The sequence below is a fragment of the Diabrotica undecimpunctata genome, chromosome 3 (assembly GCF_040954645.1).
Source record: "Diabrotica undecimpunctata isolate CICGRU chromosome 3, icDiaUnde3, whole genome shotgun sequence".
NCBI classification, from domain to species: Eukaryota; Metazoa; Arthropoda; class Insecta; order Coleoptera; family Chrysomelidae; genus Diabrotica; species Diabrotica undecimpunctata.
The window spans coordinates 137,073,340-137,098,882 of record NC_092805.1 but is presented as its reverse complement, the minus strand read 5'-3'; the positions used below and the strand labels follow the sequence as shown (position 1 = coordinate 137,098,882).

General features: G+C 32.4%; 1 protein-coding gene and 1 long non-coding RNA gene across 7 annotated transcripts in view; one reads left to right on the top strand and one right to left on the bottom strand.

Moving 5' to 3' along the window:
* The window catches only part of LOC140437472 (uncharacterized), a 60,299-nt gene extending 52,413 nt beyond the window's left edge, over nt 1-7,886 (bottom strand). Inside the window, exon 1 of the long non-coding RNA XR_011950380.1 lies at nt 7,536-7,886. This is a non-coding gene — a long non-coding RNA (uncharacterized lncRNA). The remainder of the gene's footprint in view (nt 1-7,535) is intronic.
* Nucleotides 1-25,543, top strand: part of LOC140437468 (uncharacterized) — a 389,771-nt gene that overhangs the window by 272,786 nt on the left and 91,442 nt on the right. For all 6 annotated transcript variants that reach the window (XR_011950379.1, XM_072527015.1, XM_072527014.1 and 3 more), the window contains one exon: nt 7,845-7,976. Coding sequence is in view for 5 of the 6 variants with exons in the window: in XM_072527015.1 (XP_072383116.1) it covers nt 7,845-7,976 (132 nt within the window). In the remaining variant the exon portion in view is untranslated. The remainder of the gene's footprint in view (nt 1-7,844; nt 7,977-25,543) is intronic.

Sequence of the window (25,543 nt, the reverse complement as noted above, 5' to 3'; positions counted from 1 at the left end):
AAGTTTCTGACAACCTTTAAAACACTTTCCACATCTTGTCTATTAGGACCCATATTATTAGGTGTGAATGGTCAACCCAATACAATGACACTTGTGAATCATAAATTTTACATTTCCGACTAAGAATCATAAATTGTAAGAAGTTTATTGCGGGCGGCCCGCAGTTAAAAAGGGTATTTATTTATAGCTACGGCCGGGCCAAAACGTAAAAAACACGTTTTTCAATCTTATTTTCTCTCGTTATAAGCAAATTTACCTCGCTATAGAGGGTTATAGTTCAATAGAAATTTCACGGGACATCTAATGTACCTCGTTATAAGCGAAACCTCGTAATAACCGTGTTCGTTATAAAGGGAGTATACTGTAGTATGAACAAAATTATATCGGACATCTCTTGTTATTTATAATTTTTTTCTGCAGCCGTCCCGAAAATAAAACTTTCGGTATATTTTATTAAATCGAAAGCATCATTTTACACAACTCATACCGAACGTAGCGACTTTCGGGACTAATATTTTCACTTTCGGGACGATTTTGGGTAGCGTAACGGCTTTGACAATGACACCAACTTTGTATTTTATTATGACAACGCTTGTCATTTAAGATTCGTGTGTTTTCGCTCAGTTTTTCGTTTTTCAATTCCAAGAAATGGAAATCTGCAGTGATAGTGAAGCCGAAATGATTCCAGATGAGATTAGGAAAACTGCTAAAGCCGCTATTTATGAATTATTGCCGGTAAATTCAAGAAAGAGGTATGAATTGGTCTACAATTTATTTCAAAAATGGAACAATATTAAAAATGTACATACTATAAATGAAGAAGTCATTCTTGCATATCTAATGAAAAAATCTAATATCTTGAAGCCATCAAGCCTTTGGAGCAATTACTCGATGCTTAAGTCCACACTTAACATTAAAAATAATATAGATATAAGCCGTTATCCAGAAGCTATTGCTTTCCTTAAAAGAAAATCCATCGGATACAAATAAAAAAAATCGAAAGTATTGAATAAAGAAGAAATAGATAAATTTTTATCACAAGCTGAAGATAAGATCTACCTACTTAATGACAAAGCTTATATAAATAAATCTAATTTCTCTTTTTTTGATTATTTTTTTTTGTAAATTTTACATTGCATTAATAAATGGTTTGGCAGGCTCTTGTCGTGAGGAGCTTTGCAAAATGAGTTTAGATGATATAGAAGATAAGATAATTATGTTAGTGATTAAAATTCCTAATTCTAAAACGAACATGGAAAGAACCTTTGTGGTTATTGGAGAAAATAACATTTCTTTATACAGAAAATATTTGTCATTACGTCAAGCAAACACACCGTATCGTAGATTATTTGTATATTACAAAAATGGAAGGTGTACTATACAACCTATTGGTATTCACACTTTTGGAAAAATCGCCTGCACTATTGCTTAATTTCTTAAATTACCGCATTCCAAAGAATACACCGGGCACTGTCTACGAAGGAGCTCAGCCACTTTACTGGCTGATAGTGGTGGTACTATAACCAACTTGAAAAGATGTGTGGATGGAAATCAACTAATGTAGAAGAAAGATACATAGAAAATTCTTTAAGAAATAAAATTCACATAGCTTCACAGATTGAAAATGGCCGCAACCAAGTTAATATCTCAAAAAATAGTAAAAGTACTGACACGTCTAACACTAATTTCAATACTGCCACTTCTGTTAATATTCCTAACAATATCAATGTAAATAATTGTTATAATTGTGTTATTAATATTCATAAGTAGATTTTTCTAATGTTGAATTCACGAGAGTAACTTTAAAGTGTTTAATAAAATGAAAAAGACAGTAAAGATTCCATTTCACGTACAAATCGTCTATGTATCTGTTTATACGTATTTCGCTTTAATAAAGCTCATCAGAACAGTTATTCATAGGCGTTCTCAACGTGAAAAATAGATCTTTTCTGTCTTTGGGAAGCAACGATAAAATGGCTTCGAAACGGACGCAATAGCGACATCTGATATTAAATCCGTAAAATAGTTTCGAAACACAATTCAGATTTCTGCTTTAATCTGAACCTTCTATAAATGCAAGGTATAACAGACGTTGATAAAGATGTTAATAGAGACATGGGGAATCTAAAATTTGCATTCCACGACATGTCTCCTCAACTAAGCAGAAATCGTTAGCGAATTGGTTTCTTGTACTCATACAGAGTAGATCCGAATAAAATGAAAATAATATGTGTTTAATAAAAGTTCATAAGTAAAGTTTATCCATATATTCTTTTTAACATACAAAACGGCTGCAGAAAAAATATTGTACGTAACACGATCCAAAAGTAATTTTACGAAACTCACAGGATTCTAGGACTCGCCTACGGCTCGCCCTGGAAACTTCCTACTCGTCTCGTAAAATATCACTTTCAGAACTTGTTACGTAAATTACTAATAACATACTAAATTACCTATCAAGTAATTTTTATCCATTAAACAGATCGAACAAGAATACGATCGTTAAGAATTCAAAACGAACATTTTAAGCTTTAGTAAATGGTTCAATGTTAATTTTTTGCCGAGATATATTGAAAATTAATTTACGCGCGTCCTTATTCGTAGTGATCTGACCGTCCGGGTAGGAGCGCGTTATTAAAAGTTCCCTATCTTGGTCAAAAATTAACATAGAACCATTTACCAAATCTTAAAGTATTCATTTTGAGTTGTTCTATAACTTCCATTAGCCAGATTTTCAAATTTGTAGCTTAATTTTGTTTAAATCTCTATAAAAAAATTAGTTCGCAACTTTTTAGTGACATTTTTAATAATAGTTCTTGTTTATTAATAAAGATAATAATCTTCGGTTCAAAAAATCGGATCAAAGTTTACCAAACGCCATTTTGTTAATTTTTTCAAAAGGAACAATATCCATTTTGATAAAATTAAATATCTAATAGTTTAGGGGATACGATAATTTAAACAATTAAATTGTTAATAACAAATTATCTGACTGTTTTTCAGCCTAGTACCCCCTAAAAATCGATTCTAGGGACCAAATAACATAAAAAAAAAACATCATGGTACATGACTCCCATTCGCCTTTTTTTTAAGAAGCATCTTTTCCTGATTTCAATATGTGCTTTGAAAAAAAAAGGTCCATATAAAAAATTATTCTAATTCTTTAGAGCTCAAAAATTCAGTAATTATTAACGAATGTCCGTGGGCTGGCCTTTAATTAACGAATTTTAATTATTCAAAATGGATTTGAAACTTTGAATGCCCTCCTTTCTATATGTCATAAAATTTTAAAGTATCTGAAGACTTCAATTTTGGCATAATTTTGAAAATTATTAACTTTTTTCGATCGGTTTTATTGAAATTTTGTGTGATGATTGAACATATTAAAGAGATTTCTTTCGCGAAGTATGAAGTACTCTTATAACTTATTTATCTATAAGAGAAAATCTGAAACCTAAGGGTAGTAATGGAAATAATAAAATGGTATTTTTAATATTGTATGATTGTGTCTATATTTTATATAACTTCAATCAAAGCACTGTTTTTAATTACCACAGAGTATCTTGGGCAATTTAACATGTTTCGCTGTAACATCAGCTCTTTCAAAAGAAAAAAAAATAATTTTAAACTAATGATTTGTATGCTAAATTAGCCCAGTCTGGTTATACAAAAATCATTGATTTCACGGCAAAATGTTTCGCAGATATCTGAAGCTTTTAAGACGTAGGTGGAGGTTACTAGATGACGAATAGATAAAAAGATACTCCTATTTTTACCTTGCGTTTTTTTAAACAATAATTTATGGTCAGAATTTGATTTTTTATCTATAAGTTTTTTCCCTTATAATTTAAATAAACAATATTTATAAGTACCATTTTTTTATATCAAGTATATCTTTATTTTCCCGTTTTTTCCAATTAAAATTGATAAATAATTTACGGAGATATTTGCAAAAAAGCAGTTTTTTTGCACTAATTTATAAATTTAATTAATTTTTTTATTAACAAAATATAATATTATTAATACATTTCAACATTGAGGAATTACCGTCCTTTAAATTTGTGCGAAATTTCCCCATCTATCTGTCAAATAGTTTAAAAGTTATTCAATTTGTTTATCCCTGGGACTAATTATTTAAACCATTGAAATTGCCCTATGAATGATGATAGACACATTTAACAAATTTCATAGCATTCTTTAAAACTTATACTATCTCAGAAGTTAAATGAATATTGAGTTTTCATCGAAATTATTTACAAAATAAACGTTTGAAAAAGGGGTATGTTTTTTACTTATAAACAATTGTAATAACTTCTATATTTTTCAAGCTACAGACTTGTACGTACAACCATTAGATAGCTGGTAAAAAAACTCACATTTAACAAAAAAAATAAACATTCTATAAACAATAGGAACGAAGTTAGCGACATTTTTTTTGTTAATTATATCTCCATTGTTTATAAACATTAAGAAGTAAAATTTGCACAAATTTTGAATGAAAACCTAAACTTTATATTGAATTTTATAGCTATAAAATTCATCCAATTTTTCGAAACTTAAAACCTTTCGAAACGAAGTTACTTTCGAAAGATTGACATAGGAAAGTGGAGGGGAAACTGTTTTAGCTCCTCGCTGCAAAATTTAATATTATGGTTACGGATTTATCATTCAAAAGCTTCAACAGTTCTGTAGGAATTTTATCAGGTCCATTTGCTTTTCCATGTTTAGCGTTTCTTATTGCGTATTCTACTTCTTCTTTCAATATGTCTGGCCCAGTTGCATTCATTATCTGAGTTAAGTTGTTTCTATCGTCTTCAAATAATTCATTCAGGTATTCTGTCCATCTTGTTATTTTATTCTCTAGATCTACAATAAGATTTCCATCTTTGTCCATCTTGTTATTTTATTCTCTAGATCTACAATAAGTTTACCTATTTGGCATTTCTTTATGCTTCCTGTTATCTCTTTTACTTTTTTGTGCATATTTCTTCACATTGTTCTTTAATCCACTCCTCTTTGGCTTCTTTTATTCTTTTTTATGTGTTTATTTATTTTTTTGTATTTGTCTGGGTAATTCTTCATCTTTCTTCTTTGTTCCATCAAGTATAGTATATCTTGTGTCATCCACCCCTTATTCTTTGTTGTTGTTTTTGTAAGATGTTTCTTTCCTGCTGTTTGTATAGCTGTATTTATGTACTTTAATTTTTGGTTAACGTTGTTTGTATCGTTAATTTGTTGCTGCACTGAACGGAGGTTTTCATTTATTTCTTCTGTTTCTTGTCGTATATTTTTGTTTCTAAGTTTATTTAAATCTAGTGCCTTTCTGTGTGGTCTTCTAATCTTTTTTGGTCTCGCCTCTATCACAGTATCTACCAGGTTATGATCTGAGCCTATATCAGCTCCTGGGTACGTCTTAGTACATTTAACAGCATTATGATACCTCCTTGCTATCATAATGTAGTCTATTTGATTTCTCACTATTTTTTCTTTGGTATGTTGTGGAGATGTCCATGTATATAACCATCGAGGAGGTAATTTGAAAAAGGTATTTGTTATTACGAAGTCTTCACTTTGGCAAAATTGAATCAATCGATCTCCTCTGTCATTTCTGTTTCCAAGCCCATATTTTCCTACTTGTTCTCCTACCTTACCTTGACCCACCTTGGCATTAAGATCGCCTCTTAATATGTTAATGTATGGAAAGACTGACTTAATAGGTGAAGACAAACAACCTGCAACAAAAAGGTTCAGACCTGACAGTGAAGTCTAATAAATGAACCAAATTTTAACTTTTAAACCAATGTATGTAAAGAAAATAAAAAAAGTAAAGTTCAATAAACATTGCAAAATTTAATAAGGTAAGTGATGAAAAAATCGACTTATTTTATCAAAGCAGTAAGGCAGATTAGATTAATATTGTATATCATGTTTGTAAGAAAAATGGAATAAAAATCAATATTGTTAATTATAAAAATACAAACAATTATAATTAATATAAGGAATATAATAATATAATGTGTAAAATATTTCCTGAAATTTCATTTATAAAATATATAAGTATTATTACATCATTGATATAAAATGAAAAAACATATGTTGATGTTCCGAGATTTATGGGGGGTTTGCAACAACAAAAGAGATAATGTAAATTTTTCCTACGCGTTGCAATCTGAAGTTCCGATGCCGAAAAAAAAAAACGGAGCTGAAACAGATATCCTCTCCACTTTCCTATGTCGATCTTTCGAAAGTACCGTCGTTTCGAAAAATTAGATAAATTTTATAGCTATAAAATTCAATATAAAGTTTAGATTTTTATTCAAAATTTGTGCAAATTTTAGTTCTTAATGTTTATAAACAATGGAGATATGATTTTTTTAAAAATAGTCACTAACTTCGTTCCTATTGGTCATAGAAGGTTTTTTATTTTTTAATGTGAGCTTGTTTACCAGCTATCCAATGGTTGTACGTACAAGTCTGTAGCTTGAAAACTATAGAAGTTATTACAATTGTTTATAAGTAAAAAACATACCCCTTTTTCAAACGTTTATTTTGTAAATAATTTCGATGAAAACTCAATATTCATTTAACTTCTGAGATAGTCTGTCTTAAAGAATCCTATGAAATTTGCTGAATGTGTCTAGCATCATGCATAGGGCAAGCGCAATAGTTTAAATAATTAGCCTCAGGGATAAACAAATTAAATAACTTATAAAATATTTGACTGATCGGGGGGAAATTTCGCACAAATCTAAAAGATGGTAATTCCTTGATGTTTAAATGTATTAATACCATTTTATTTTGTTAATAAGAAAATTAATAAAATTTATAAATTAGTGCAAAAAACTGCTTTTTTGCAAATATCTCTGTAAATTATTTATCAATTTTAATTAAAAAAACGGGAAAATAAAGATATTCTTGACATAAAAAAATGACATAAATATTGTTTATTTAAAATATAAGCGAAAACATTTATAGACAAAAAATCAAATTGTGACCATAAATTATTGCTTAAAAAAACGCAAGGTAAAACTAGGAGTATCTTTTCATCTATTCATCATCTAGTATCCCCCACCTATGTCTTAAAAGCTTCAGATATCTGCGAAACATTTTTCCACCTTTTTTTTTTTAACCGGACTGGGCTAAATGTTTTATTTAGCGTATACCTACATCGTTTAAATCATCTATCTTCTAACAAAGCACGTCGACTTGACTAAGAGATTTACTGTAAATTTGTTTTTATGTTATTTTATTAAACATGAATTTCCATAAAATTGTTTTAATTCAAAATAGAGTAAACGGAATATTCTATAAACCTTAACATTGACTTTCAAAACGAAATCTAATATTTAAAAATAAAAAATGCAATATCTCAAAGCACCGCACATGTATTTACTTCATCTTACGCTTTTCGTCTCATCACTGTATATAGTATATTATTAGATTTAATTTATTTCCCATTTAAAGTATCTTCGAACAGATAGTTTAATGTTTCTTTATATTATGATATAAAAACATACACTAACGAGCAGTCTTACCGTTTGTTTTTCTTACACTAACACATCCTCTCCCGATGCAAACACGTATTATATCATCTTGCAAAGCGTGCATTAGTCCAAACACTTAAAATTTAATTTCAAACCAACTACACAGCAAACATCAGTGTAATACATTACGAAACATAACCGCACCGCATGGAACCTTATCGTGAAAACGAAATAATTATTGAAACAACTTTATCGGTCTATTAATATTTTTTTATCAGCTAACCATCGATATCAGTACGAGAGTGTGTATTATCTTCAGTATTGTGAGAGGTTTCAGTGTAAAAAATCGTTGTGATTTAGGTGATGATCCTCTACTAGACCAACAGCAGTACAAATACATGACGGTGGACGATATGAAGAGCTACGGCGACGATTCCATGAGGCTGGACGTTACCAACGACGAGAAGAGTGAATATAACAGAAATTCTATCGGTAAGTAGGTACCGTTTTTGTATGTATTCTAGGAGTTTACAGGTTAGGATTTTTTGTTAACATTTTGAGAGTTGGATAGGACTGTCAAAAGTCGAATAAATCAGCTGTCTTGCTATCATGATTCTCGAAATTTTACACGACGATTATACGATGACACTTATCTATGTAAGATATTAAGTAAATTAAATATTTTATACTTCACTTTTAGATATCGGTAACAATAATTTATGACACTAAAAAAGTGCGAAAAAGGAAAATTTTGGATACGACAAAAACGAATGTTCTATTTTTTGATACTTCGAGAACACAATATTCTTTTTTGCTAAATATACGACATATGAAAATGAACTTTCTAACAAATCTTTTCAGAAGACATCTTTTGTATCATTTTCTTAAGATTCCTTCTCCTCCTAAGTGGTGTTAAATTTATTAACACCACTTTTAACGAGCTCCAATGAGCTTCTGCGTGGGATGTTGTGTATCTTCCTAAGATTCACCTCCTTTTATCGCTCCTCTTTTATAGTTCGTAATTAACATCATGCATATTTCTCCTCTCTATCTAGAATAATGTATTCAAGTTTCCATATTTTAATAGTTTTCAGAATCTCAATCATTTACTCTACTATTAATTATGTCTGTTTATTATTTGATTTCCAAGGAACTAATCAATCTATGTTGGAAATAGTAGGAAAAAAAGTATTAAAATAAACCTTTTAAGATAAATGGGTTGGAAGAGAGCAAATAGGGAAGCCATTGAACCATCAATTGAAGTCCCAAGGAAAAAAAGTAACTTTCTTATAGTTCCACCTACTGCTTCCAAAAATGAACAGGTGCAAAAAAAAAGAAATACGAAAAGAAAGTATTGCTAGCTAAACTTAAGGTCTACGAAGGCCTGTGGTGCTGCTATTCTGTCAAGCCGGCCACTCACGATACTGCGACGTCGTTCAATTTTATCGAATTCGACTAATTGACAAACATTTTGATCGTCTGTGACCGTGCATCCAACAAAATCGTTACAATTTTACCACAGAGAAACTGGTTTCTATGATGAAGTATTGCAGAATTGATATCATCGACGATTTTGTCGAACGACACCGCAGTATCGTGAGTGGCCGGCTTAAGGTTTGAATTATTGTGTGTGTGCAAAGAATTGTCATTCTTCTTCCTTATGTGCTATAGCACACAAAATCAAAAATTGACGATAGATAAAAGTGCACGGCCTTCTGCCATATGAAAAATTGTGTTATGCACTGGAATTTTGGAGCAATATTTTTCATCCAAGATATTTATTTACTGTCTGGGCCACTTCGACCCTCTATTTTTCCTTTGATAATCAGTTTTTTCATTTGACAATAAAAGTTTTATCGTATTGATTTTCTTTCACATATGTTTTTCTACTTTTATGTTTATAATATCTCTATTCTTCTCAGTACTTCTTGGTTAGTTTTATGCGCTGCCTAAGGTATTTTTATAATCCATCTTCATATCCATAATGCTTCATTCAATTCGATTCGTTTTCGTTTATAACCTAGCACCAAATATGAAATGAAATATTCATGTCTGGATATAGTTGGTCTTGTCTATCGATTAATTGGGTTTTATATGAACATAGCATAAAAGGGGAGCAAAGGCTCATTTACTTTTGTTGTTACAAGATGTTGTGTGTATTTGTTAGTTGATAAATTTGCAAATAGGAATTTAATTGAAAAATGTCAAATACAAATGTAGTTGCTCTAAACCTAGCAGATAATGCAAAATTGGATTACTTTGGCATCTCACTTTCAATAGAAAAGAGTATTGAGTTGAATAACATTTAAATTAACGCAAATACAACTGGTATCAGAGCGCAAACATAACTCACGTATTATTAGATCTTCTTCATAAATTAAATTCTTCTCCGTGGTGGTTGGTGATGAATTTTGCAAATTCTTTCCGAATTGTGGGCTTTTTTTATTATTTTTTTGACGTTTGATTATGTTTATTACAATTAAATTACATTACAAAACCTATAAACAAACACCATATTTGTTACGTTAAACATAACTGTGTTTTTGTACACGACTAATATTTTTATTTCATTTAAGGTATTAACACAAAAATAAATAACAATTAGAACCATTTATTACAACCACGCCAAATTTTGTAGTGAAATGTGTTACACGAAGATTTAAAACTGAATTAATGAAAAATTACAACTTTGTGTTATTATCGCTATAACTCAAAAACAAATGAAAATCTAATAACAGTATACAAGTTATTTTTATTTTTAGTTATTTATACTTTTTACGTATATTATACACCCCTATAGTTGGGTGCATTTTTCCCCACTCAGCCTGTATATGTTGTATTTTAACACTACGAAATCGTGTTAAAATGTCGGGACAGCGGTCTGCGGCTTAAATTAAATCTACATTTATTTCTGATGTTCGATATTTCGTTGATTCTTTTATTTTTTCAAATTCATCAGGAACATACTACAAAATAGACTATCACTTAGATACAAACATAACATTCACGATATTATTACCTACGAAATGCTGTATTTTATTTTATGGATCTTTTTTATATGAATCATCTCCAATATGCATCTTTTGCTGTGATTTTGTTTTTTTCCAAAATCTGTACATTTTCAAAATCAAAGGAATGGGTATATGGCAAAGGAATCTAGAGATTGTTTGGCTAGGGCTGTTGAGTTTAATCTGTTGGTTTGTACACTATGTTTGTGTGCAACAACCCTTCTATCCAGGTATTGGTGTGTTTGCCTAATATATGCTGAATTACAGTCTTAACAATTTAGTTTATAAATAACATTTGATTGATGATCTTTATTAACCTTTGGTTTAAATTTTGAAAAATATTTTCCAAATGTTTTTAATGATGTATGTCCAACATTCATATCATATTTTGCTAACATTTTTGACATTTGTTCAGAAAATCCATTAATGTATGATTTGTTTTGTAGTGTGTTTGATTTAGTGGCATTATTATTATTATTGCTAGGTATAATTTCTGTTTATTTTGAAATTAGATTGATTTCTGATAATACAACTTCTTTTTTTAATTACATGGTTGTAAAATTCTGGTCGATAATAAAAGTAATTTTATTTTTTTCTTCTAGTTCATAACGTTCAATTTACTTAAACTTCTAGAATTTACTACAATGCACTAGAAGAAAACAATAAAATTACTATTCTTCATTTAACTTAGAATATACTTAACAACATTAACCGAATGATAACAACTAACTGTTTACCAAAGATGTTTGGTCCGGAAGATATCTAAATTTTAATCCAACGCACCCATAGCCCATAAAAGAAGTGTTGCATTCAGTCTTACTGACAGAGCAATTAAGCTATCTAGCCCACAATACCATTCCGCAACTCTGAGAAAAGTTAAACATATCTTAGAAAAACATAATTATCCACCAGAATTTTACAACCATCTAATTAAAAAAGAAGTTGTATTAATAGAAATCAGAAATTGCAATACCAGTCCAAAACAAACCCAAACCATACCTAGCAATAATCATAATAATAATGCCACTAAATCAAACAAACACTATATACACTTACCATACATTAATGGATTTTCTGGACAAAAATGTCAAGAATGTTAGCAATTGATTGCTTTTATTTTGAAAATGTAGAGATTTTGAAAAAAGAACAAAATTACAACAAAAGATGCATATTGGAGATGATTCACATAAAAAGATCCAAATTCTGTCAATAATAAGACTGACATAATAGATCTTTCCAATAAGTATTATAATTTAATAAATTAAGTTGTTTTTAAATTCACCAGGGCAGATATTTAAGATACGACCCTGAACCACTCGTTCTTTTTCTTCCATTCATTTGCTTGGCCTTAGCTACCAGGGCTATCCGGCCAGGATCTGTGTATTTATACTGAATGTTCAAGAGCCGTACCTAAGGTACATCTGGACTTAAGTTCATAGCTCCTGAACCTGCAACAATAGTTAAAGGAGAAAAAAACAAATTAAAAATCAAAAGTTCTTTCACATAAATTCCAAAATTCTATTATTCTAGTCCTATACTACTGCACCAAACCGCACCAAACACATGCAATCCAAGCAAGCAGATTAAATCTTAAAATGTACATTAATAAACTACACTTGCGACCTTGTTGATGCTTAAAACTTTTGCAGTTTAAGTAATGACTTTGAGTTTAAATTTTTGAACAACACATCAATAAATGTTGGATCACCTTGTAATTCACTTCTAAGTGACTGGGACTCCCTTTGATATCTAGTACATTCCAACAAAACATGTTGTAAGCTACCTAAACTGCCACATGAACACAGATTTGTATTGATCACTTTCAATCTAAATAAATGAACCGGAACACTGCAATGTCCACTTATCATACGACACATTTGTGCAATTATACCCCTCCCAGGGTGGGAAACATTGTAAACCAGACCTTTGTATATGGAACCGTAACATTTGTACAATACGTAATTCCTTTTACCCGTCCTATTTGTTGGAACCTATTTTTACAACTACTCCATAGGTTTTCTTTATACTTAGTTTGAAAATCTTTAAAGGAAGCCTTTGGTTCTTCAATAACAGGTAGCTTTCTTCCAAGTTTAGCAAGATGATCAGCTCTATCATTCCCCACGATTCCGGTGTGACTTGGAATCAATGCGAATTTAATTTCTTTATTTTGTTCATGAAGATAACTAAGTTTTTGTTTTAATTGAAGAGTTTGTGTGTCTGCTGCAGCCTTATAACTTGGTCTTGTAATTTTCTCCAGAGCACTTTTTGCGTCACTACAAATAAAACTTTTTTCAAAATCATTCTGAATTAAATCTAATGCCTTTTTTTATCGCAAATAATTCTGCTGAACAAATTTAATTAGCAGATGGTAATCTTGCTGTTAATTTGGTGCTTTCATTAAGGTATATACCAATGCCCACATTACCTTGTTCATCTTTGGATCCATCTGTGACGATAAGTTTATATTCAGACCGGTTATCAAGGTACCATGACACAAACGGCTTGGTTATCTTCTTTCCCTAGGTTGAGAGTTTCATAAACCATATTTCTTCTTCTTCAGTGCCTTATCCGGTCCGGATGTTGGCGATCATCAAGGCTATCATGGTTTTGTTGACTGCTCTGCGAAACAGCTCCGCTGAGGTCATCCCAAACCATTGTCGGAGATTTTTCAACCACGAGATACGATGAACCATATTTCAGATTCAGAAATATTTTATGAAATTGCCCAATTCAGGAATATATTGAGTTGTCATATGCTACTACCTTTAATATAAATTTAGATGCTAGTCAAATCCTTCTAAGATCTATCGGTGTTTCCCCGCATTCCGACAAAATAATATTAACTGGAGAAGCTCTCATAAATCCCCCTACCACTCTGAGAGCTCTATATTGAACTTTATCTAGTTTTGTGAGTAAGGAACGGGCACAATTTCCAAGAAAAATCGATCCATAATCAAATTGTGGTCTAATATAGGCCTTATATAAAATGAGTAAAGTAGCAGGATGTGCTCCCCACCATGTTCGACACAGGCACCGAATGATATTGACTCCACTGGAAGCCCTCAACGTCATCTTTTCGATTTGGCTTTTCCAAGAAAGGGAACTATCTAAAATAACTCCTAGATGAGCAACTTCGTGTTTCCAATCGGGCAAGATGTTATTTACTAATATTTGTGTGTTCGGAGTGTTATTTCTATTTCTATAAAAAAAAATCGCTTGAATTTTGCTACATGACAAACACATTCCCATGTCATGAAGTTTTTCAGATATATTATCTACTGTGTCATTTAGTTTTTCCACTGAACCACTCCTGTTTTAATATACCTGCCAGATGTCATCTGCCAATGTCAGATAGCAATTTTTTAATCCATGTTAAACTGGTTAAACTTCTAAAGAATGTAAATATGAAATATAATTGTATAATGTAATGTTTATAAAGGCGGCGCCAGATATGCTGTATTTGGCAAATACTGAACAAGTGCTTGCTATTTGCCTATTAGTGTGGATGGGTTGCTTGCTATTTGGCATTCACCAATTTTAGTATTTGTCGAACATTTGTCGTGTTCCCGTACGTTGTCGGTCTTTTCAACACTTCAAATAAACAAATATTCGCCGTTTGAATATTTTTATTTACATCCACATATTCGTGCGAGCATAAATAAGTTTTTGAGTGGTTAAAGTTTATATCGTTTATTAACGTAGTTTAGTTATTGTCACAGAGTGTAGAAAATACTGAAACTAGTAAATATGGAGCGGACCAATGAAAGTATTTTACAATTTTTGGAATGCGTATGAAAATGAACCCGTAATATGGAAAGCGAATCTTTTAAATCATAAAAATCGAAATGATGTTTACGATGCATGGAAACGAATACACGCTAAGATGGGTGAAAAATGCACGATAAATGAGTTAAAAAAGAAAAAGAAATCATTAATGGCATCATTTAGAGCCTGTTCGTAAAAAGCAAAACAAAGCTTAAAAAATGGTGTTGGGACCGACAAAATATACAAACCAATGAGGTTTGCATATGAAAAAATGGCCAGCTTTCTTAAGGACAAAGATCAACCAAGGAACACAATCAATTCAGGAACTATCCGAGAAATCACTTGTGGGGAAACTTTGAACAAGTAGTGAAGGTTTTTGAAACTATCTCCCGTTGCTAGAAATCGGAGAGAGAGAGAGAGAGAGAGAAAATTTTGAAATTTTCCAAATGGTTCTTTTAGCAGGTCTGCCAATAAGTATGTGCCACTGTACCTAAATCCAATTATCTTATTACGTACATGTAAATAAAACAGTCTGTCATTTTAATACCTACCGTTGTCTACTTTGATTAACTGACACCATCCACCATCTTCTTCTTCTTGGCTTTTTTTTCTGCTATTTAATAATAAACTTCCACCAGAGATAATGACAAAAGCAGCTGAATTTAAAATAAGCTCTGTATCATTATTTGCTCGGTTAAAATATATTTGTTGTTCCCACAGTGACTCGATACACGAAAAATCTCGAATATGTGGTGCAACGTGCTTGCCGTTTAACGAACACTTTCACAAGCACTCAAATATTTGATATTTAGCAAGCACTGTTCAACCATAATTGAAACAACCATAATACTAACTAAATCTTGACAGTAGAAGGCCAGCAGATCGAAAGAGTAAGAAAGTACACTTACCTAGGAACACTTATAACAGAAAATAATGACTACACTGCAGAAATCAAAGTCAGAATCGAAAAAGCACGTTCTAATTTTATGAAAATGAAAAAGGTTCTATGTGGCAAAGATTTAACATTAGCTCTTAAAGTACGCCTAACAAAATGTTACGTATACAGTGTACTATACTATGGAGTGGAATCATGGACGTTAAATCTAGACACAATGAGACGACTTAACGCCTTTGAAATGTGGACCTATAGAACAATTATGAGGGTTTCCTGGGTAGATAGAGTTACGAACAATGAAGTACTGAGAAGAATAGGTAAAGAGAAGGAAGTTGAACTTAGAATTAAAGAAAGAAAGCTACAGTATCTCGGACAGGTGATGCGGGGCGAGAAGTATGGCATCCTGCGACTCATAATGCAAAGAAAGATAGATGGCAGAAGAAGCATCGGAAGAAGACGAATTTCATGGCTCAAGAACCTGAGAGAATGGTTTGGATGCAGCTCAAATCAACTTTTTAGAGCTACTGCCTCAAAAATTGAAATAGCTATGATGATTGCCAACCTCCGTAGCGGAGATGGTACCTGAAGAAGAAGAAGAAGCACTGTTCAGTATTTGCCAAATACCGCATATCTGGCGCCGCGTTAAAATAAAGTGCTTATTGAAAATGGCAAATAGCCGAAATTTTTAAGCAATAGTTAAGTATTTTTATTTACAACAGACCTACAAAGCCAGGAAATAAAATTTTTTTAATGCTTCTGGACACTCCTATTTTACATTGAGTTGGACAGTATAAAGATCAACTTTACGTATAAAATATAAATTAAATTAAATTAGTTTTTTGGCATCAATTTGGAGTAAGTACTTGATTGTTTGATAAGTATATTAATCAATTACATTAGCAAATTGATAAATATTAAAAACGTGCATATATTTTAACAATAACCTATTTACTTAATTTTTAATTTAAAATAATTTATTAATATACTGACAGTTAAAAATTATGTTTTTTTAAGCCGTGTTTTAAATTTATTTCTTAAATAAATATTGTACTACTTAAATAAATATTTTTAGAAGTTATCAAATATTGTGATAACGTTTAGAGATTAGTTCAGTAGTGCAGGTAGAAGTAATCGGTGTGTTATTTTGATAAAGTTTGTTTTTGTTATTATTATGTTACGATCGCACTATTAAAATAGTTTCCTTCGCTTGTAATTGCATTTAGTCTAGTTTTATTGCATCCGAGGATGAATAAGATTGTCGTACGCTGAAATAAAGTATCGTCGGTGTAGAAGGGAAAGTATATTTTCTTATATCTCTTCTATTTCGTCTTTAATTAAGAGCTTCATATATTTAAATTTAAATTAAACGGAGTGTGTGTTTGTGTGAGATATCATCGATTTTTTTTTATTCATTTGAAAGGCTTCTCAATCTCAATGCCATTTTGTATGGAATATACAGGGTTACGCAATTGAACTGTTACCAGCTTCACATCGATATATCTGGCAAATCGATAATGACAGCTACGTCAAAGTTGGCCTGATAGCACTTCAGTATGTTTATAAGCCGTCAAAAGCATTTGCATTTAAGTTTTATACATACAACAAAAGTTATTCGCAATGGAATTTAAACGTAATAGTGTGATTGCGTTATATTTGGCTGGAACATCACAACTAGCTATTGTTCGTCAGCTCAAACACCTCAAAGTGACTAAAATTTTGTGTATCGCACCATAACTCGTTATAATGATACTGGTAGCATTGCCAAACGCTATGGTGGTGGACGAAAAAAAACAGCAACATCACCTGAAATGGTTCGGAAAGTGAAGGCTCGACTTGAGCGAAATCCACGTCGTAGTGGTAATCAAATGGCCAAAGAACTGAAAATATCCCAGCGAAGCATGCAACGAATATTGAAAAAGGAGCTCAAGATCAAGCCTTACAAGTTCCAAAAAGCACACAATCTTACACCAAAGCAAAAAAAGTTCGGCTTGAAAGAGCAAAGGAGCTGTTACGCCTGCGCGAATGTGGCGAGTTTCCGAACATAGTTTTCTCTGATGAGAAAAATTTTCCTATTGAGCAGTTCATAAACTCTCAAAATAATCGTGTTTACTTGACCTAACGCACCTACGAAAGTTTGAGCTTACGAACGGCCACCCGAAGTAATTTCCCATCGCAAGTATGGGCAGCTGTAACCGCCAATGGACACTCTCTAATAGTTTGTAATGAATCTGGTGTCAAAGTCAATGCAACTCATTATCGGGAAAATGTTTTAGAAGCTGCTTTAGAGCCGTGGGCACGCAAACTTTTCGGTTGTAGACCATGGACGTTCCAACAAGACTCGGCACCGTCTCATAAAGCTAGTGTGAACCAAGAATGGTTAAAAAACCATATTCCACACTTCATTTCATCCACACAATGGCTTTCGATTTCGCCAGACGCAAATCCGATGGACTATTCCATTTGGTCCATTTTGGAGAGTAAGGTGAGGACTAAAAAATATGCCAGTATGGATGCGCTGAAGAAAGCAATTATTCGTGAATGGGCCAAAATACTGGAATATCACATTCGTGCAACATGGAACTCGTTTTTTGATCGTTTGAAGGTCATAGTCAAGGCAAAAGGTGGCCACATAGAGCTAAAGTGAGTGGATTCTGAAATTTTGATTATTGTAACACATTTTTGTCATTTGAATCAAGTGACGAATATCGTCAGCTTGGGAATATTTTGACAGACGTCATTGTCGGAAACATACAATACAAACATTCCTGCCACCCCTTATTAATATCTGAAATAAAATTACTGTTGCAGACTTCTTTATTTGAAAAAAAAAGAACCACCATAAAAAATGGGAGTGCATATTCATAAATTTGGATTAAAAACTTTCTCCTTTGTAAGCAGTAATCTATAAATGACAAAAAATTCAAAAATAAACGTTTAAACCTTTGTTTAATTGATACAGTTTTATTTTCTTGATGACTTCATCTGAATAAGTGTGTGCTTGAAAGTCCAATTCATTTTGGCTATGAACACGTGTGCTTGGTTTTTGCCACTTTTAAGTGCAAGTCAAAATCTGTAAAACGTAATAGAGAATTAATTACTAAATTTAGTAGACAATAATTGGTACTGAGATCAGTGAACTGAGTGAACCGAGTATACTCCAACTACTACTATAGATTCAGGGAATAGCAGAATATCCTGCAACACTTCTAAACAGCTCTAATGATATAAAGGGAGACTGTGATTTTTTTATTATAAAAATGCAGACCAGATTGACTGCAAATAAAAATTTGCTCTCGAAAATAAATTAAATCTATGAAACACGCTTTGTACTAAAAAAAAGCAGTATGAGATTTATTGATGTTTTTGAGTTCCAATGTATTACTATTGATAACTCACTAGTTCCAAGATAAAACTTTTATGGTTTTTAATGTTATTAAAATTTGCATTTTTTATATTAACAAATTATTGAATATAAAAAGATATTACGGTTTTAATTGCCTTCCCTCGCTCAAACTCTGTTACCTATCTATGTCGCTCTATTCCCAATCGCTCGTATCTTTCTTTATTACAACTTCGTCCACCTTGTTTCTTCGGAATCTTTTAGATCTACCTATTTCCATTCTATTGTTTTCTTTATCCTTCTGCGGTTTTATTTAGTATTTTTTGGTATTCTCAGTATTTCTGTAAGTATGATGTAATATAATTTACCATGCATGATAAATCACCAACTTAAAAAACAAAAATTATAATTTTTAATGTGCCTGGAAATCGCATTTTTTTGTTAACAATATTGTAATGACTTAATAATTAAATATACATCGATATTATGTACTGTACGAGTACCTTTTTTTATTTTGCACTTTGTTCTTCAAAACAAATTCATATTATAGTTGTTATTAATTTAATGTCAAAAATTTCGGTCTATACAACTTCACAACTGAAAAAACATTAGTTTTTACTCTGAATATTTGTTCTTCTGAACAATATGTGCTTTAATGTCTTTATTGGTCTTGGTTTATAACTTCTTCTTTTTATGTAGACATAGCTCTGTCTGTTTTTCATTGTGCCTCCAGTAAGTTCTCGTTCCATCGTTTTCGTGGTCTTCATACTGATCGTCTTCATATTGGGGAACCGTCTCTTGCCGTCTTTACTACTCTATTTGTTGTCATTCGGACAACAACAACTTATATGATCGTTCCATTCTACTCTTCTATTTCTTACCCAGTTCTTGATGTTCTCCACCTTGCGTCTACGTCGTATATCTGTACTTCTAGCTCTGTCTAATAGTGTCTTGCCACCAATTTATCTAAGTGTATTCATCTCTGCTGTTTCTAACATCCTTTTTGTCCTCTCTGTGTCAGGTCATGTTTCTGCCGCGTATATCATTATTGGTCTGATGACTGTTTTGTAAATAATTCTGCTTTTCATTTCTTTCCCGATATTTTTGTTCCTCCATATTGTTTCATTCAGGCAGCCCTCGCCTCTGTTTGCTCTATTCACTTGATCTTCCACCTCAGTTTCGAGCTTTCCGTAGCTAGATAATGTGATGCCAGATATTTAAACTCCATCACTTGTTCTATTATCTGGCCTTCCAGCTCCAATTTACATCTTAGTAAATTAGCTGTTGCAACCATGCATTTTGTCTTTTTTGGGGAAATTAACATGTTAAATTTCTTGGCGGTTATATTAAATTTGTGCAGGGTGGTTTATAACAGTTTGAGCAAAAGTAATCATCCTAGTAGATAAGGAAGCGGGGTCCTGAATCACTTTGGTAACCTGTCCATCAGGGTCTCCGATGCGAAGGTATCGATGCCATGATTTGACCTTGGGGGTGTACAAGAAGTACAAGAAGTGATCGACAATGACCAGAGGGTTGTAAGAACTGGTCGCTTATCGCTTGATCTCTTCTTCTTCTCTCCCGAAGAAGTGATCAACAATGACCAGAGGGTCGTAAGAACTAGTCGCTTATCTCTAGATCTCTTCTTCTCAGCCGAAGAATTGTCACCTACGTTACCTGTATGTTTTTACACCTGTCTCACTTGTCTCTTCTTTGTCTTACCTGTCCTGAAGAAGTAAAAGAATCGGTCGACAATGACCAGAGGGGGTGTCTTTGAGTGGAACGGACCACCTTGTATGTCGAGTGCAAAACTCATCGCTTATCGCTTCATCTCCTCTTTTTTTCGTTAAATTTGTACAGGGTGATCGAAAAAATAAATTTTGTATTGAGACTTGGAAATATTTTAGGTGTTGTTGCGTCAAAATTTTTTTTTTGTGTACGATGCTTAGATATATCTGTATAGCCTGCCTAGCCTAGCCTGCCTAGTCTTATCTTTACTTTTGAAACTTGTAGGAAAAGGAAAAATAACTATGTATCACATAAATGCTTTATTGTGTATATATATTTTAATGATATATGTGGGTAGATGTAAATAAAACAATATTGGATTGATACTATAAATTTTATTTGTTTTGAAACAAGTTATTTATCTGATTAAAAATATACACTCTACTGTTATAATGTATATTTTTCTTAACCTGTCGATAATAGTCCCTCGTCACAGAATCCATGTAACTCGCTGTCACCAAGTTATCATGATGTGAAGAATGACCCCGTAATATTTGGGACTAAATTTTTTGTGATCTTCGATTATATTGTCATTTGATTCCCATTTGTAAATCTCTACGCCACACTTGAAACACTTTACTATATCTTCCACTTGGAGAAAGTAAAATCCACAAGCAGCTAACTCTATTTCAGATTTATTCCCCTTCCAATTGTTAAAAGTTGAGAGCCTTGAATAAAACTCGTCTAGCATGTACATTTCAAGACACATCTTGATTACTGACAAAATTTTGCTGGATACATTTATTTAAAATAAATAACTTGTTTCAAAACAAATAAAATTTATAGTATCAATCCAATATTGTTTTATTTACATCTACCCACATATATCATTAAAATATATATACACAATAAAGCATTTATGTGATACATAGTTATTTTTCCTTTTCCTACAAGTTTCAAAAGTAAAGATAAGACTAGGCAGGCTAGGCTAGGCAGGCTATACAGATATATCTAAGCATCGTACACAAAAAAAAAAAAATTTGACGCAACAACACCTAAAATATTTCCAAGTCTCAATACAAAATTTATTTTTTCGATCACCCTGTACAAATTTAACGAAAAGAAGAGGAGATGAAGCGATAAGCGATGAGTTTTGCACTCGACATACAAGGTGGTCCGTTCCACTCAAAGACACCCCCTCTGGTCATTGTCGACCGATTCTTTTACTTCTTCAGGACAGGTAAGACAAAGAAGAGACAAGTGAGACAGGTGTAAAAACATACAGGTAACGTAGGTGACAATTCTTCGGCTGAGAAGAAGAGATCTAGAGATAAGCGACTAGTTCTTACGACCCTCTGGTCATTGTTGATCACTTCTTCGGGAGAGAAGAAGAAGAGATCAAGCGATAAGCGACCAGTTCTTACAACCCTATGGTCATTGTCGATCACTTCTTGTACTTCTTGTACACCCCCAAGGTCAAATCATGGCATCGATACCTTCGCATCGGAGACCCTGATGGACAGGTTACCAAAGTGATTCAGGACCCCGCTTCCTTATCTACTCATCCTATTATAAAACGCTATAACTTTTGTAAATAGCGCCAAATATTAATTCGGTTTTGACATTTATGAAATAAACAAACGCAGAATACAAATAAACAAGCTAGAAATCGGATTACTCCGCAAGAACATGTATACTTGTTTTTTTTGCGCAGCAATTCATCGGTTGTGTTAGCGCAGCGTTAATCTCGTCGCAGATTTCTTGACTGTCCGACACGAACTGGGCAAATACTGCGGCGTTTAGACACTTATCTTAAAGAGACTGGGACAACACGAGATGCTCTCAAGGTTGGCTGGCCCCGGAGCAGCCGTTATGCTGAGAATATCGCTGCTGGATGGCAAGATGTCGAAGAGGAGCTCGTAACATCGACAAGACGACGTACTACGCGATTTTGCATCAGCCTATGCAGAATTTTGTTGACAGATTTAAAGTTGTTCCCTTACAAAGTACAGACAGTGCATCAGCTGTTAGCTCTTGACCGCCAAACGCGTTTAACCTAGGCTGCAGTCATCCTAAATCTCAACGAAGAGGAGGAGGATTTTTATCGACAATAATTATTATGAGCGATGTGGCTCATTTACATATTAGCGGTTACATGAAATAATTCTGAAGTTGCTACGTGAAGTTGCTATTGAATACCCATAGAGATACCGTCTCTTGGGTTAAAAACCTCCTGGGAGTCTTGCGTTGCCATGATGTAAATCTGTTTAAAACTACATCATTTAAACTTTACGACAAATATGTATTAATTAACAAAGTTAACATAAGTCTTCCCTCATGTATACTGTATACATGGTAACTGCACTGATTATGGACTTATTAGTCCGAAAACGTTCTGTGATGTAACCTAAAGGCCAATTTTAGAATAAATATACCTTTTATAAAGAATTTTTTAAATAAAAGTTGTATAATAGTCACTTTTATTTTACAAAATTTACAACAAACAACTGAAAAAACATGTAAAGTAGATACCGAAATAATACCGTGACCTATTCGAAACACATATTGTAAATAATAATATAGGCTAATAATTATTTTTCCGTGGTGATTGCGAAAACGCTATAGTCGCTTACTATTAGTACATTAACAAATCGTGAACAACCCATTTGCTTGTTCAAACTTTTTTTTATACATATTGCAAGTGGGATTTTGTGAAATGAAACCAGTTGATAGTCTTACAAATGATCTTACTGGTAGAGATCTGATTTTCCGCTTCCACATAGGTTAATTATATGACAATAAAGAAGCTTGTTTATTAGTAATCCGATTTTAGAATAGTTGTTTTGGATATTCAAGGGTATTCTCATATAATTACTTAAACTAACACAACTATGTAATATATTTATATTTAACAATACCTTCTCTGACTTAAAAGTTCTAAACATAGCAAGTAATAGAATAAATTAGTTTTACAAGTTTTATATTTGTTTGTATTGCTCACAATATACTTAAACATTATTAGCTTGTTTATAGTACTGAAAAATATGTGTTTAACCTAAATATCAATGTTTAAAAAAGATTTTCTAGTGTCTGCCAATACAACACGCAAATAAAGGTATAAATAGCTAGATATAAAATGTGTCAATAAGTGTTATTCAATGTTGATATTTATTTTATGGGCATTTTATTCTGTTATTTAAACGCAATGAAAATACCTGTATCGGAGATAACGGCAGCCAGCGGTTAGAATGGGTGATAACCGTACGATGAAATGTAACCCGGCACGCGCAATATGTTAGTCAATAAATTTTCCAGCCAGATAAAATTATTAATCTAAGATAAAGGGCTAAAATAAAAGCCTAAATTAATGGCACATCTACAAATGGAATTATTATTTCCTTTTGCTAGCATTTGTTTGCAAATTTATTGTTGTCTCTTGTATTGTACCTCAGCATTTCTATACACCTTTTATTTCTCCCGTAATTAACTTCTCGACAAAGGTAATGTTTCACGTGTAGTAAATGACAAGTCGCAAAGTATTAGGTGAATAAATTGGCAAAAATCATATGCATGAAATGTAACAAATTACATTTTAACTAACTTTTGACGTGATAATATGTAGTGGCTTAACCATGCTATCTGAGGCCCATGGCAAATTTATTGGATTGGCGACAAGAAAAAAATTACAGGCGCCATATAGTATCCTTTATAGAAAAGTCACAGATAATGACATAATAGTAGGTTTGCTTCTGCATAATTCAGATTGCACTAGTCATTGATTCACTGAAATGTTTTGAATTAAACAACGATATACGAGGGTATACGATATACTATATCTTACGAGCTAATAATAGCAAAATACGTTTAATAGAATGGCAGATTGACGAGTTGTGAATATTCCTAGTCGTACATTATTTACACATTATTTTATACTTTGTTTAAAGTAGAAAGGTGCAAATTATTTCTACATGATGGACGTTCTTAAATATTTTATGAAAAATATCAGACTCAGTAACCCAACAGTAATATTGTGTAATCTTAGTTAAATATCTCATTTTCAAAAGCATAGGTTATACATATTTATAATAAAATAATTGGTTAATGTTAACATTTAATGTTAATATTTATTAATAAAATTCTTTTCTCCGAACTTTCTGTTACCCAAAAGTATCAATAACATTATCAAAGTTTAAAGATTGGGTCATAGAATTTTCTTCTTCTTCTTTCTTGTATGTAGTCTTTAAAGCCTGTTTCTTCTTGAATGTTAGCCTTCTAAATTGTTTAAATTATCGCACCATCTTTTTCTTGGTCTGCCAATACTTCTTCGTCCATTTGATGACTTATCTCGTGCTATTCGTACTATCCTATCCTCTGCCATTCTACTAATGTGTTCGTTCCACTCCTGTTTCCGTTTTGTCACCCATCCATTTATGTCTTCTATATTGCATGCTCTTCTTATGTTTTCGCTTTTCTCCCTATCCAACAGACTTTTCCCTGATATTCGTCGAAGTATTTTCATCTCTGTTGTTTCTAGTAACCGTCTAGTTTTAGATGTGTCAGGTCTTGTCTCCGCTGTGTATGTTAATATAGGTCTAATTGCTGCTTTATAGATTCTTGTTTTTGTGTCTTGTCTTAGGTGTTTGTTCTTCCAAATTGTGTCGTTTAGAGATCCCGCCGCTTTACCTGCTTTTAAGCTTTGTTGTCGTACTTCTTCTTCAACATTTCCGTAACTAATTCCCAGATATTGCCTTGCTTCCTGCTTTATTATTTTTCCATCAATTTCGATTTTACATCGTAGTGGGTATTTAGATGTTGTCATACATTTGGTTTTTTCTGCTGATATTATCATATTATATTTCTTGGCTGTTGTATTGAAGATGTGTGTTAATCTTTATAGCTCGTCTTCTGTCTCGGCGATTAATGCGGCGTCGTCTGTATAACATAATATTTGGATTTCTTTGTTCCGGATTCTGTAACCATGTTTTCGTACTACTTGTATTATTTCGTCCATTATTATATTAAAGAGAAGTGGGCTTAACGAGTCACTCTGTCTGGCTTTGTACTGGTATACACTGTGTTAGTTTTCCATTTATCTTTGCCTGTATTCGATTATGGAAGTAGATGTTTTCGATGGTTTGTATAATGTTGTTTGGTATGTTTCTTTTATACAGTAGGTGTAAGACGTCTTCTACTTGGATGCGATCGAAAGCCTTTGTCAGGTCTATAAAACATAGATATGCTGGTTTATTGTACTCGATGGCCTTTTCTGTGATTTGTTTCAGTACAAATACGGCGTCTACGCAGGATCTTCCGGATCTGAATCCTT